At 40.0% G+C, this 14,190-nt stretch overlaps 1 protein-coding gene across 1 annotated transcript; it reads left to right on the plus strand.

The window, feature by feature from the left end:
* The first annotated feature begins 3,747 nt into the window (after positions 1 to 3,747).
* On the plus strand, positions 3,748 to 4,725 carry LOC103541671 (olfactory receptor 6E1-like). Its single transcript, XM_008508527.2, has one exon. It carries the CDS (start codon positions 3,748 to 3,750, stop codon positions 4,723 to 4,725), a length of 978 nt encoding a protein of 325 aa, XP_008506749.2.
* The last annotated feature ends 9,465 nt before the right edge of the window (positions 4,726 to 14,190 follow it).

The raw sequence follows: 14,190 nt of genomic DNA on the forward strand, positions 1-14,190 counted from the left end.
AGTCGTAGTTTCCATTTTCACAATGTCTGGTATCACCCTGGATGAGTGATCCGCAACTGAGAGCTGCAGGGCTCTTTCTGGTCTCACCAGAAGAGGAATGCAATTTCTATAGGCATATCCCAGTGACCAGGTGTGCCACGTATACTCCATACCTTCAGCTGTCCAGCTATCTGAGCCTCCTTCTTATAGTTCATTGGTGTAGTTGTGACTTTTATCAGGAGTAAGGTATCAACACAAGGAGTTCATATGACCAAGTGTTTAGGGAGTGAATTGCCAACCCTAGCCATCCTACCACATCAAGGATAGCCAGACTCTCAGAGAACAGTCCCCCTAATTGAATTAACTCACTAAGCCATTTAAAACAGAGTTGAAAGCCAGTCATTCATTTGTCTTTCAAATACATCATCAGCTCCTAAAATCATGCCACTTACTGCAGTCAAGTTATATCAGCCAGTTTTATTCGGTTTAGGGAACAGTTTGGTGACCAAAGGAAGAAAGTGGGATTACAAAGTAGTAATTACCTTGAATGGGCCAAGAACTAAGATGGAGACTGTCCCAAGATCCTCTTACCAAGATTCTTCCTATGGAGAATAAGCTCCATGGGGACGGGGACCACGTCTGTTTCCTTCACCACTCACAGGCATCCACGGTGCAAACTGCAGTGCCTAGCACAGAATAGAGGCTCAATGAACATGTACGGAAAGAAGGGTTAATTAATTAAAGGTTCTTCACACTCCAATGCATCCTTCAGGTGCTTTATATAGCTCCATCGTGAACATCATCTTTATCCTTCAGTCTTGTCCAGGATCTACTATGAGCTCTCCTTCAGATCATTAGACACAACAGTAATTAATTACTTGTGTGATCGTTTAATGTTTATCTTCCCCATAAGACGGCCTGTGTATCTCTGGCATCTAGAGTAGCAATTCTCATATAATAAACAGTCAACAAGAATTTGTTGGATGTCTCAATAACTATGCTTTTTTGTTACAACTAAACTTAATTAGAAGTTTCTGAGCTTCCTCTGAGAAGTAAACTTTAAATCCCAAACTTGAAGAAAATAAGAGGTAAGGGACCTTCTGAGGTCCCTCTTACCACTGATGGTAATGAATCTCAGGGGAAGCACAGCTCCATCCAGCAAGAGAAGAGTGAGAATCTGTAGACTGGCTAAGTTCAAGCTGGGTACTCTCATAGATCTCTGAGTTCCCAGGAGACCAAACAGGAACCCAAGCAGTCCAGGCCTGAGGCCAGCTCCACAGAGACAAGAAGTCTGCCATGAATAGTTTACCCCAGAATCCTCTATGGGCACCATGTCCCAGGAGGGGCATGTGCCATTAGCCAGAAGCTTCTTAAGCCCAACTGAAGATGCGTCATATGAATCTGCATCAATTGATGTCTGTCTCTGACTTAATATAGGAGGGATATAAGAATATTTAATTAGGATTCTACATCCATCTCCTCAGGAAAGTGGTCCAGCAGTGACACTGTGATGGAGAAGGAGCTATAGAAGCTGCCTGAGAAACTGGTGAATCCAGGAGTTCTGGGGAATAACCGGAGATAGCTCATTTCTAAGGAGATCTGGAGATGTGTCAGTGACAACAGTCAGGGAGCATTTCTTAAGAGAGACTGGTTGGTGGAAAACACGGAGGTTGAGTGACCCATGCAGAACAAATTGGACAGGACCTGACTATGTCCATGACCTGTAACCATGTTAAAGCTCTGAAGATTCCTTCACTTTGAATCTCTGATGAGTCCCCGAGAATGTGGTCCTCAGGCAACATGGCAAAGCCAAGAGCTTCTTGTGAAAATCAAGAGTCTCATCATCAGAACTGCCTTGAAGACAACCAAGCACCTCGCCTAGTAGCTTCTAAGGTGACCTGCACTGGAGCAATTTTTGGAATGGGGGAAGGAGACTGTAATTCCTCTGGAAACTCTGTCCAGAAGTGTGTCATCTGTTTTCACATGTCCACTGGCAGGCTATGACACAGCTGACTTCTTTGATTTTACTCATCTTTCTCAGTATCCTGACTCACGTCCATCTGATGAGTCACAGAATCTCTAAGGCTTTCAGGGACACCATTTGTTTACCCTAAGTCTCTCCTGAAATGTCTACACAACTCTTAATCGAAATGGGCTCACTGTGCTGGCTTCTTTTATGATTTCAAATTTAAGGTATTGTATAAGCAATAACAAAAATAATAAAAAGAGGAAAGAAAAATCACCTAGAATCTTCCTGTCCTTATATAGCAAATATGTTCATTTCTCTATGTTCTCATCTAGTCCTTATCCATATAAATGTATATTTTACATAGCTATGATGTAGTGTGTTACTGTCTCTGTGGTGCAAACTTATCACATAAGTTCCTGCTCCTGCCTCAGATAGAGTCAGCTGTTGCCTACAGAGGCTTACCCTGACCTGTCATTTCTATAAAGAATAGGCAGTGACAAGATTGCCTAGTTCTTTATCCAGATCTCTAAGGACAATATTGAGCAATGTAAATCTACAAATAACAATCAGTTAAGACAAAGATATATTCCCTAAAAGTGAAATTGAACCAACGAACAATGCTGAATATCAGCATTTGTCATTATTATTCCTTATTCTTATTACTGAGGAAACTATCTCAAAGTATTAAGCAAGATGCCTAATCTACCAAGGAATGCTCTCTCCCCTTTATATACCAATTTCATAACACATGCTCCCATCCAAAAATATCAGCCTAATAATATATTCATAAAAATTTGCATTAACTCAACAAAAATTTCTTGTAGACATATGTGGGAAGGAATGATGTACAAAATACCTAATCTATGAGCGTGGCTATATAAACCAATGAATACTATTTAATAATTACAAAAATACAATAAAGATCAATCCAAATCCTGAAAGTTGTCTCTGTGGGGCTACAGGTGGTTCTTTTTATTCCATTTCTCTGTATTTCCTAAACTTTTCATAATGAGCTGAAATATTTTCAAAACTTTTTCTCTAAATAGATATTGCTCAAAATCCCAAGATCTTTTATTCAAATATGCTCTTATTATTTTCCTACTAGAGTTTCAACCACAAAGGGAGAAATTAAAATAGCTAACATTATGTGACTCCTTGCTCTGTGGACAGCCTTGTGCTAACTCTTCGGTATGCATTATTCATTGAAGTTCTACAAGAAGTTTTCACATAGTTACCGTTATTATTCCCACTGAGAAAGCAGAGTTTTCATGAAGTTAGATAACCAGCCCCAGATAAGCTACTAAATGATGGAGCTCAGGAGCAACCACAGTTTCTTTAATTTAAATGCCTCCTATAACAAGCTCTAGAGTAAATATTCTACCAATGCTTTCAATGAAGGTCTACGTCCATTGGATAGAGGATTTGTGGAGGGAAATATTTTAATGGACTTCAGAGACCCCTTACCACATTGGGACAAATATGGGAAAAGACGCCATCTGATGTAAAGGAAAAGAATAAAAGGGATTAATACAGAGTTTCCTATTAGAAACAACAGAAATGGAAAAAAATGGTAAAGGGAAAATTTCCTCCAAGAATCTCAGAAAGTTGACTTTAATTGGGTCAAAATACGTGACCTGATGCTACTCCTTAAGGGATCTGGACAACCAGCCTGAAGAGGGAGAAAAAGGGGCTAGTAGGACAAAGACAAAAAAGGACTCCTTCATCTCAAAATGCTACAACTGTCCCTCTTACATTTCAGTTCCAAATGTTCTCAGCTGCCCAGAACATCATGACTCCTGATGCTGCACACCTCTGATTGGCCATCCCCAGCAGAGGTTAGAAGCGCCATGGGGAACCACACCACACTCACCGAGTTTGTCCTGCTGGGGCTCTCAGATGCCTGTGAGCTGCAGATGCTCATCTTCCTGGCGCTCCTCCTGACCTACCTCCTCACTCTATTGGGGAATCTCCTCATCGTGATCATCACCCTCATGGACAGGCGCCTGCACACCCCCATGTACTACTTCCTCCGCAACTTTGCTGTCTTGGAGATCTGGTTCACCTCAGTCATCTTCCCCAAGATGCTGACCAATATCCTAACTGGACACAAGACCATCTCTTTAGCAGGTTGCTTTCTCCAGTTGTTCTTCTATTTCTTCCTGGGCACCACTGAGTTCCTCCTCCTGGCGGTGATGTCCTTTGACAGATATGTGGCCATATGCAACCCCTTGCGTTATGCCACCATCATGAGCAAAAGGGTCTGTGTCCAGCTGGTTCTTTCTTCGTGGTTGGCAGGATTCCTTCTCATCATTGTTCCAAGTTTCATCCTATTTCAGCAGCCATTCTGTGGCCCCAATATCATTAATCACTTCTTCTGTGACAGCTTTCCACTCCTGGAACTCATATGTGCAGACACAAGTCTGATAGAGCTTCTGAGTTTTATTGAGGCCATTTTCACCTTACTAGGCACTCTATCTGTGACAGCCACCTGCTATGGACATATCCTCCACACCATCCTGTGCATCCCCTCAGCCAAGGAGAGGCAGAAAGCCTTCTCAACCTGCTCCTCTCACATCACTGTTGTGTGTCTCTTCTATGGAAGCTGCATCTTCATGTATATCCGGTCGGACAAGGGTGACCAGGGGGAAGATAGAAACAAGGTGGTGGCTTTGCTCAACACCGTGGTGACCCCGATGCTCAACCCCTTCATTTACACCCTGAGGAACAAACAGGTGAAGCAAGTGTTTAGGGAGCAGGTGAACAAGCTCTTCTTATAAAGCTGTGGAACCAAGAGGCTGAAGCTAGGATTCCCAGACAAGCTAAGGGAATATCAGGCCCCTGTAAGAAATCAAGACTTTCCCCTTCAGAAAAAGCTCTGATGACATGTTTCTAGGGTGCCAGTCACCTTGCAATGCCTCATAAACATAGAAGCTGTTGGATCCTCAAGGCATTTTTCTTAATTATCAGATTTAAATATTTCTGTTCATTCTATCTGTGTCTGCCTGACTTACCAACAGAATACAACAAGCTCTTTGAGGTCAGAGACTAGCTCTATAATTCACCATTAGGCTCAAGCACCAAACCACTGTCATACACCATATAAAGACTCAGTAAGTGCTTGCAGAGTGATTGATTGCTTTGTGTCTGTTTCTCCAGAGGAGAGGAGAACTGTCCTCTGTTAGCATCATCTTCATTTCACACTTATACTCCTGTCACAGAGATATATCAGCAAGAACTCAAAAAATGACTAAGGCTCATTGCTTATTATTTTGCATGTAAACATTTTTAGTATTAAAGTTCATAGAAATTCCTCACTCCTATTGATGAAGGCTCTTCCACCGACCAGTTGGTTACTTCTCTGACCCCCAGTTTTCTCAACTGTTTTATGTGATTGACAATGTTCATTCCAAAAGATTATGTTGAAAATCAAATGAGATATTCTATGCAGAGTGCCTTAAAAAGTCACTGGTAAGGATGGACCCTCAGTGTAGTGGTTACATTCAGCATGCTCCTCTTTGGTGACCCAGGTTCACAGGTTCGGATCCCAGGCACTGACCTACACCACTCATCAGCCATGCTGTGGCAGCAACCCACATACAAAATAGAGGGAGATTGGCATAGATGTTAGTTCAGATCTAATCTTCCTCAGCAAAAAAGGAAAAAAGTCACTTAATGAATGTTGGTTCCTTTCCTCCATTTCTCACCCCACCTTCTCTCTTTTCCTTTTGAATTTCACATAGTTATCAACAAAAGCATTTTTATTCAAAATACTATAAATGTTATATTCAAAATGTTATATTAAATCTTAAATAAAGTTAAATATGATATTTGACCTATTGTAATTTGTTACTATAGTATTGTTCACTATTTTGTTGAAGACAAAAATAAAGCAAAGTTGTTATGCAAATATTAAATAATGAAATTAACATATTAAATCATTCCAAGATAATGATTAAGCAAGTGCCATGTTCAAGGAAATGTACTGTGTGGTCTGGGAGAAAATGCTTAATGTATGCCTTTGAAGAATTTGAAATCTAACAAGGAATTTAGAAAGTACACAAATAACTATAATTCAGGGTAGAAAATGATTTGTGTAAGAAAATATCATGTGTAACTCTTTAGTGACAAATTTGAAAAAAACAAGAGGAAATGGATGATTTTTGAGAAAAAAGAATTTTCAAAATCTTAAAAGAAATACAAAACTTAATTAGACAAATTACCATAGAAAGATATCAAAATGAGACTATATATCTACTATAAACTCAAAAGTTGTGTCCTTAACAACACAAACAAAATCCAACGCTACAAGTCACCGATAAACACATGAAAACTTGTACAAGATTGCTAATCATTAGGGAAACGGAAATCAAAATCACAATGAAATACTGCTTCCTACCCATTAAGATGGGTATTATTCAAAAGATTTTTTTAATAGAAAATAATAAGTGTTGGCAATAATGTGGAGAAATTAGAACCCTTATGCAGAACCTTTGGAATGCAAAATGATTCAGCCACTGTAGGAAACAATATGGTGGTTCCTGAAAACATAAACATAGATTTACCATATAATCCAGCAATTCCACTTCCAGTACACACCCAAAAGAATTGAAAGCAGAGACTGGAACAGATATTGGTACATCCATGTTCATAGCAGCATTATTCAGAATAGTTAAAAAGATGAGAACAATCACATCCCCATTGATGAATGGATGGATAAGCAAACTGTGGTATATACATACACAGGTATATTCTTAAGCCTTAAAAAAAAAGAAATTCTGTTAAATGCTATAATATGGATGAACCTTGAAGACATTATGCTAAGTGAAATGTCAGACACAAAAGGATAAACATTGTACTATTCCACTTATATGAAGTACCTAGAGTAGTCAAAATCATGGAGACAGAAAATAGAATGATGGTTACCAGGGGCTAGAGGTGGGGTGTGAACGGAGATTTAGTGTTTAATGGATACAGAGTTTCAGTTTTGGATGATGAAAAAGTTCTGGAGATGGATAATGGTGATGAATGCACAACAATGTGAATGTACTTAGGACCAATCAACTGTACACTTTAAAATGATTGAATGGTAAATTTTATGTTGTATGTATTTTACCACAATAAAAACAATACAGATTCCAGATCAAAAACGAAACTGTCATCTTTGACTCTCCCTCTTTCTGTTATACCCTATAGCCAATCCATCAGCAACAATTGTGGATTATACACCCTACTATTCTTACCACTAATACACTCCCATCTTTGTCCATACCACCTGTCATTTCCTCTAGGTTCTTCATCCCCTACTCAACACCCCACCCCATCTCCATATCCCTGCAGGGTTAGAAAACACAGGTGAAAGGAAAGTGGTCTTGCAGAGTTAAGACAGAGGAAACCAATGACACACACTTTCTCTCTGAAGATTTCCTGCCTGAAGTAGGCCTTAGGAGGAAGGAGCACATTTTAAATTTAAATGAAGTTCAGAATTTTAACAGTTCCATAGGATTGGACAAGTGAATAACTCTATTCCTTTACTGATATGAATGGAGGACTTCCAAAATTTTATAAGTGGCCAGAAAAACCACCAAACCTATCCTAGATTCCATCCAAGGACCATGGAAGAAATACCTACATGAACAGATTGAATGGGCATGCAGGAAAGCGCTAGAGTGAAGAGTGCTTAATACAAATAAACAATTATTATCCATAATATACAAAGAGAAACAACCTGATAGATAAATGAGCAAAGGATATGGATAGATACTTCACAGAAAAGCAAATCCAAAGGACCAATAAATAGGTGAAAAGACGTCCAACTATATTAATAGCCAGGACTATTCAAATTAAAATAACTCTCTTGATGATTGATGAAGCATTTTTAATTTTTTAAGGTAATAGTGGTATCATATTTACATTTTAAAGAGTATTATTGTTTTAATACTTATTAAAATATTTACAGATGAAATGATTATGATGACTGGGATTTGCTTCCCAAGAATATGGAAAAGGAGAAAGTAGCTGGTAGTCTAGGGGAAACATGAATGACCATGACTGGGTTATTGCTGAAACTAGCTGATGACTGCATGGAGAAGCATTGCACAATTTGTCTAATTTGTATATGTTTTAAATTTCCAAAATAAAAACTGAAAATAAAAAGATAGTGGAAATATTTCCAACAAAGGTAATGTCTGTATGACCTTGTTTGGTACTATGGCAAGGCAACAAAAAAAATTTGTAAGAGATTTGCACAGGCAGAACCTTGATAGGGCTTGGGTCCTGAAGAGATAAAATGACTGGAGGAAAAAAACGCAATTAAAGGAGATCCATAAGTATTGAGTCTAGGTAATCAGAAAGATGTTATCACAAAAACAGAGCAGGAAGGAGGAAAAGTTGGCTTGGGATCTGACAGGATCAGTTCTGTTTCAGACATCTATATCATAGGACAACCAACTCGGGACATGCATGTTGATTGGGACAAGGAATTCTTTTTTTTTCCTAAAGATTGGCACCTGGGCTAACAACTGTTGCCAATCTTCCTTTTTTTTTTTTTTTCAAAGATTGGCACCTGGGCTAACAACTGTTGCCAATCTTTTTTTTTTTTCTGCTTTACCTCCCCAAACCCCCCCGTACACAGTTGTATATCTTAGTTGCACATCATTCTAGTTGTGGGATGTGGGACGCCGCCTCAACGTGGCCTGACAAGTGGTGCCATGTTCGCGCCCAGGATCCTAACCCTGGGCCGCAGCAGCGGAGCACACGAACTTAACCACTCGGCCACGAAGCCCGGCCCCAAGGAACTCTTTACAACAGTTTCCAATGGCATTGGAACTGTCCAGTTGTCCATCTCTGGTTCTCATTGTTTAATTTATAGCAAAGAAAATGTCCAAAGAGAGGATTTTCATAAAGCTCAGAAGAAAATTGTGGTGTAAGCTTATCACTAACGACTTGGAAAAGGAAGTCTCCATATTCAAATCCAGCAAGTAGCAAATACTGTTCTCTTTAAGTTTATATGAGAATAATTAATGAGGTAAACTGAGATCAAGATTTAGAGTATAACTAAGTCCAAAGAGCCTTTCATCAGCAGAGAACTCAAAAGTTATAGGAAATATGATATCGGTAATCAGTATATCATGCGTTGAGGCTAGAATCCTGAAGAGAACTATATTAGTTATCAACTGTTGTCTAATACATTGCCCTAAACTTAGCACCTTTAAACAAGAAGCATTCATCAGCTCACAGTTTCTGAGCTAGTAATCTCAACATGGCTTGACTGGGTATTCAGACTCAGGATCTCTCATAAGGCAGTAACCTAGGTGTAGGTTGGGGCTACAGTCACCTCAAGGCTTGACTGGGAGAAGATCTGCTGCCAAGCTCACTCATGTGGTTGTGGATAGGCCTCAATCTTACCAGTTGTTAGCTAGAGACATCAGTTCCTTGCCATGTGGGTTTTTCCATAGGGCAGCTCACAGCATGGCAGCTGGTTTCCCTTAGGATAAGCAAGAGAGTAAGAGAGGACATGCCAGCTAGAGAACACGGGCTATTGGTAGCATTCTTGGCAGTGACTTCTCATCCTTTTTACTGTATTCTATTCATTAAAAATTAGTCACTAGGTCTAGCCACATACAAGGGAAGGGGACTATATAGGGACATGAATGCCAGGAGGTAGGGATCATTAGGGCCATCTTAGAGGCTGTCTTCCAAAAGAACTATGTAACATCAATCTGTGACACCTAGTACATACGCTATCTGGTGTCCCATTAAATATTACAAAAGTTCTCTAGCAACACAGAAACTTCATTACATCTGTCTTCTATTCTTATGGCTAGAAGCAAACACCCTCTTAATTGAATATCCAAGAGGCTACTATGCATTCTGGCTGTGTGATAATCACCTAGAGAAAATACTCAATTTTGAGCTCTCATAGAGCAGAGACTGTGTCTTCTTCATTGTTGGGCTCCCCATGGCATTTAACACAAGGTGAGTGTTCAATAAATATTGATTGAATGGAATGGAATGGAATTTAAGGTAGCAGAGCAATGGCTAAGAGAAGACAAGACAGGAAAGTGTAGACAACAGAATCCCAGTGTGACAACTGTGAGTGGGTTCAGTGGTGGTTCCCAAAGGGAAAGATCTGTCCTTTGGCCCATCCTTCTAAGTTCTGGGACAATCCTGGCTATGGGCAGGGAGGATTTTGAAACATGTAGGCCAGCTCTGTGGGACTCAGCCTCAGTCTTAGTTCCTAATAGTCCCATTTGACCTGGTGCTCCATTTATAGTGACTAAACTTTTACCCTGTTTCTGAAATGAAGTTTCTTGTACCCAGTGCTGGAAATGGGCCCCAGCCTTATATTGTGATCCGGAGAATCTGCCTACTCTTCAATCAGTGAGGATGTGGTTTCTACTTAGTTTTTGCCACTCTTCCCCACAACCTCCCCAGGGACTACAGCCATACTCCTAAACTACAACTAGCCAAAAACTTTGCCAACTGCAGACAGATTCCCACATATCAAGTGCTGCAATCTATTCTACCAGCTACTTCCTTCTAAAGAATCCTCTTCTATGCTCTGCCTATCTGGTCAGACTTAGACATTCTCAAGGTTTTATCCTCTGACCACAGTTCCTTGGTTATGCCCTCAATCCATTCTTGCCTGTCCTTATTTTTCTCCTTACCTACTAACTCTTCATCAAAATTAATGAAAGTTTTCCTATGTGATTTCTCCCCTGGACTCAGCAATAACTCCCTTGATCTATTCTCCTATTTCTCTTCCCTGCTCCAATTTCTTCTTACTACCATCCCCCAGAGTGATGAGTACTTAAAGCACAAACAAAATCATGTCATTTCTCTACTTAAAACCTTCCAATAGCTTCCAATTGCACTGGGAATGAAATCCATCCTCCTCACCAGGAGTGGTCTTCAAGGCTCTGTAAATGTTAAACCCAGGACAACACTCCAGCCAAATCTTAAATCACCATCACCCGCTTCCTAACTCGCTGGCCTTCTTGCTGTACCTCAAAAGTACCAACTCTTGAGGGAATGAGATCAGCAACATGGCAGATTAAGGTCTTCCCTGTGCTCTCCTCCTTTGAACTACAATTAAATGGATATTCATTGACCAACAGAGGATACCCACACAGCACAGCAGGATGCCTGAGAGACTGATGCAGCTATACATCTAAATGTGGATGAACTGGGCCCCTGGAGAAGTAGTGGAGATAGGTGAGCATTCCCCTACTCTTCCCTGGAAGCCCTGTGCACACACATGAACACTTTCCCAGCCAGGGAGAGAACCCATAGTGCTGCTGTGGTCCCTCAAGTGGGAACACACTTCAGCAAGACTATAAGAAGAGGTGACTGGCAGTCTGAGTTCATATTCAAATGCTTTGCAAGCTGGCTGGAGAGCCCACCATGCCACTGCAGTCCCAACAATTGGCCCGGGTTCAGACCCTGCAAAGAAGCCCTGCCCACCAGGGGACTCCTGGCCTTCACGGGAAGCCAGCATAACCATAAGAAGATGTGGTAATAGATCTATATGTGGGTGAACAAACACTTTCCCAGCCAGTGAGAGCACCCATAGAACTGCTGCATGCCCACAAGTGGGAACACACCTCAGCTCAAATGTAAGAAGAGGTGGCAGTAGCCCTGAGCACACACAGAATGCTTTCCTGGTTGGCAGGAGTGTCCACTGTAACCGTATAATGTACAGCAGATGGAGTGGGATCGGAAATACAGCTCCTACTTCACCCCAGCAACAGCAGGTGGAATCTGGGAACTGATACTACCACAAATGTGCCATCAGAGGATTAGTTCAACAAATACTATGAGAAACTACATCAACAATTCAGAGCAGAAGGAAAACGAAAAGTCTTCAGAACCTAACCCTGAAGTCACAGAAATTTACAATCTAAATGACAGAGAATTCACAGTAGCTGTCACAAATAATCTCAACAAGTTACAAGAAAACTCAGAAAGACAGCTCATTGAGCTCAGAAATAAAATTAATGAGAAGAAGTAATATTTCACCAAAGAGATTGAAACTATAAAAAAACGAGCAAAAATTCCGAATATACGGGGCCAGCTCCATGGCCAAGTGGTTAAGTTCATGTTCTCCCCTTCCATGGCCCAGGATTTCACCGGTTTGGATCCTGGGTGCAGACATGGCACCACTCATCAGGCCATGCTGAGGCAGCGTCCCACATAGCACAACCAGAAGGACCTACAACTAGAACATACAACTATGTAGTGGGAGACTTTGGAGAGAAGAAGAAAATAAAAGATTGTCAACAGATGTTAGCTCAGGTGCAAATCTTTAAAAAGAAAATGCTGAATATGAAGAACACAATGAGATAAAAAATAATTTAAAATCCTTCATGGAGGAAAGAATTAGTTATTTAGAGGATAGAAATATAGAAATGCTTCAGGTGGAAGAGGAGAGAGAACTAAGATTTTTTTTAAATGAAGGAATTCTTCAGGAAATAACCAATTCAATTAGAAAAGAAACATAAGAATTATAGGTATTCTAGAGGGAGAAGGGAGGGAGAAAGAAGCAGAAAGTTTGTTCCAAGAAATAATAGCTGAGAACTACCCAAACCTGGGGAAGACACCAGACTTACAAATACATGAAGCCAATAGATCTCATAATTACATCAATGTTAAAAGACCGTCTCCAAGGCATATAATAGTAAAACTAGCAAAAATCAACAACAAAAGAAAAATATTAAGTGCAGCAAGGCAGAAGAAAACAAGCTACAAAGGGACCCCTATCAGGCTTTCAGAAGATTTCTTGGTAGTAACCTTAGAAGTTGGGAGAGAATGGAATGATACATTCAAAGTACTGAAAGACAAAAGCTATGCAGGAAAACTATGCTTCAGACATGAGGGAGAAATAAAAGCTATCCTAGGTAAATAAAAGCTGAGGAAGTTCATTGCCACTAGATCTCCCCTACAAGAAATGATCAAGCATGACCTCATACCTGAAACAAAAAGGCAAAGATCAGCAAAGATCTACAAAGCTTTGAGCAAGAAGATAAATAGACAGACAAAATCAGAAAACTGTACCTCTCTTTCAGAACAGTGTAGCAAATACTTAATTATAACTTAAAAGATAAAGGGAAGGAAAGCATCAAAAGTAACTATAAATACTTCAATTTAGTCACAAACACACAACACAAAACAGTATAATTTGTGACAACAATAACTGAGATGGGGAACAGGAAAGGGATGGAAGCTGCTTAGGCTAATGGAGATAAGAGGCTATCAGAAAATGGACTGTCTCATCTATGAGAACTTTTAAACACACTTCTTGGTAACCTCTAAATAAAAAATTTAGAGCAAAGAGGCCAACCCCGTGGCATAGTGGTTAAGTCCAGTGTGTTCCACTTTGGCAGCCCAGGTTCTCAGGTCTGGATCCTGGGCATGGACCTACACCACTCATCAGCTATGCTTTGGCAATGACCCACATACAAAAATAGAGGAAGACTGGTACAGATATTAGCTCAGGGCTAATCTTCCTCAGGCTGGAAAAAAAAAGGGAGGAAGATTGGCAACAGATGCTAGGTCAGAGCAAATCTTCCACACAAAAAAAAAACATCAGAGCAGAGCCACAATTCATAAAAAATGAGAAAACAACCAAAGTGAAATGGCTCTCAGAAATACAGAGGAAGAAAAACAATGAAATATAGAACAACCAGAAAACAAGAGATAAAATGACAGTATTAAGCCCTCATATATCGATAATCACGTAAATGTAAATGTATTGACTTCTCCAATCAAAAGACACGGAGTAGCTGGATGGATTAAAAAACAAGACCCAACAATATGCTGCCTCTTGTAAGCACATCTCAGCTCTAAAGACAAACATAGACTCACAGTGAAGGGATGGAAGATGATACTCCAAGCAAGTGGCAAACGAAAGCAGGCGTTACTATACTTATATCAGAAAAAGCAGACTTCAAGATAAAAAAGAAGATGAGAGACAAATAGGGACAGTATATAGTGATAAAAGAGACTACACCAAGAGGCTATAACACTTATGAATACATATACATCTAACACAGGATCACCAAAGTGCATAAAGCAACTATTAACACTAAAGGGAGATATTGACAGCAGCACAATAATAGTAGGGAACCTCCACATCCTACTTACATCAATGGGTGGATCATCCAGACAGAGAGTCAACAACGAAACAGTGGATTTAAATGAAACACTCAATCAGATGAACTTAACAGATATACAGAAAGAGTTCC

Source organism: Equus przewalskii, chromosome 1 (genome assembly GCF_037783145.1).
Source record: "Equus przewalskii isolate Varuska chromosome 1, EquPr2, whole genome shotgun sequence".
In the NCBI taxonomy this organism is placed as follows: domain Eukaryota; kingdom Metazoa; phylum Chordata; class Mammalia; order Perissodactyla; family Equidae; genus Equus; species Equus przewalskii.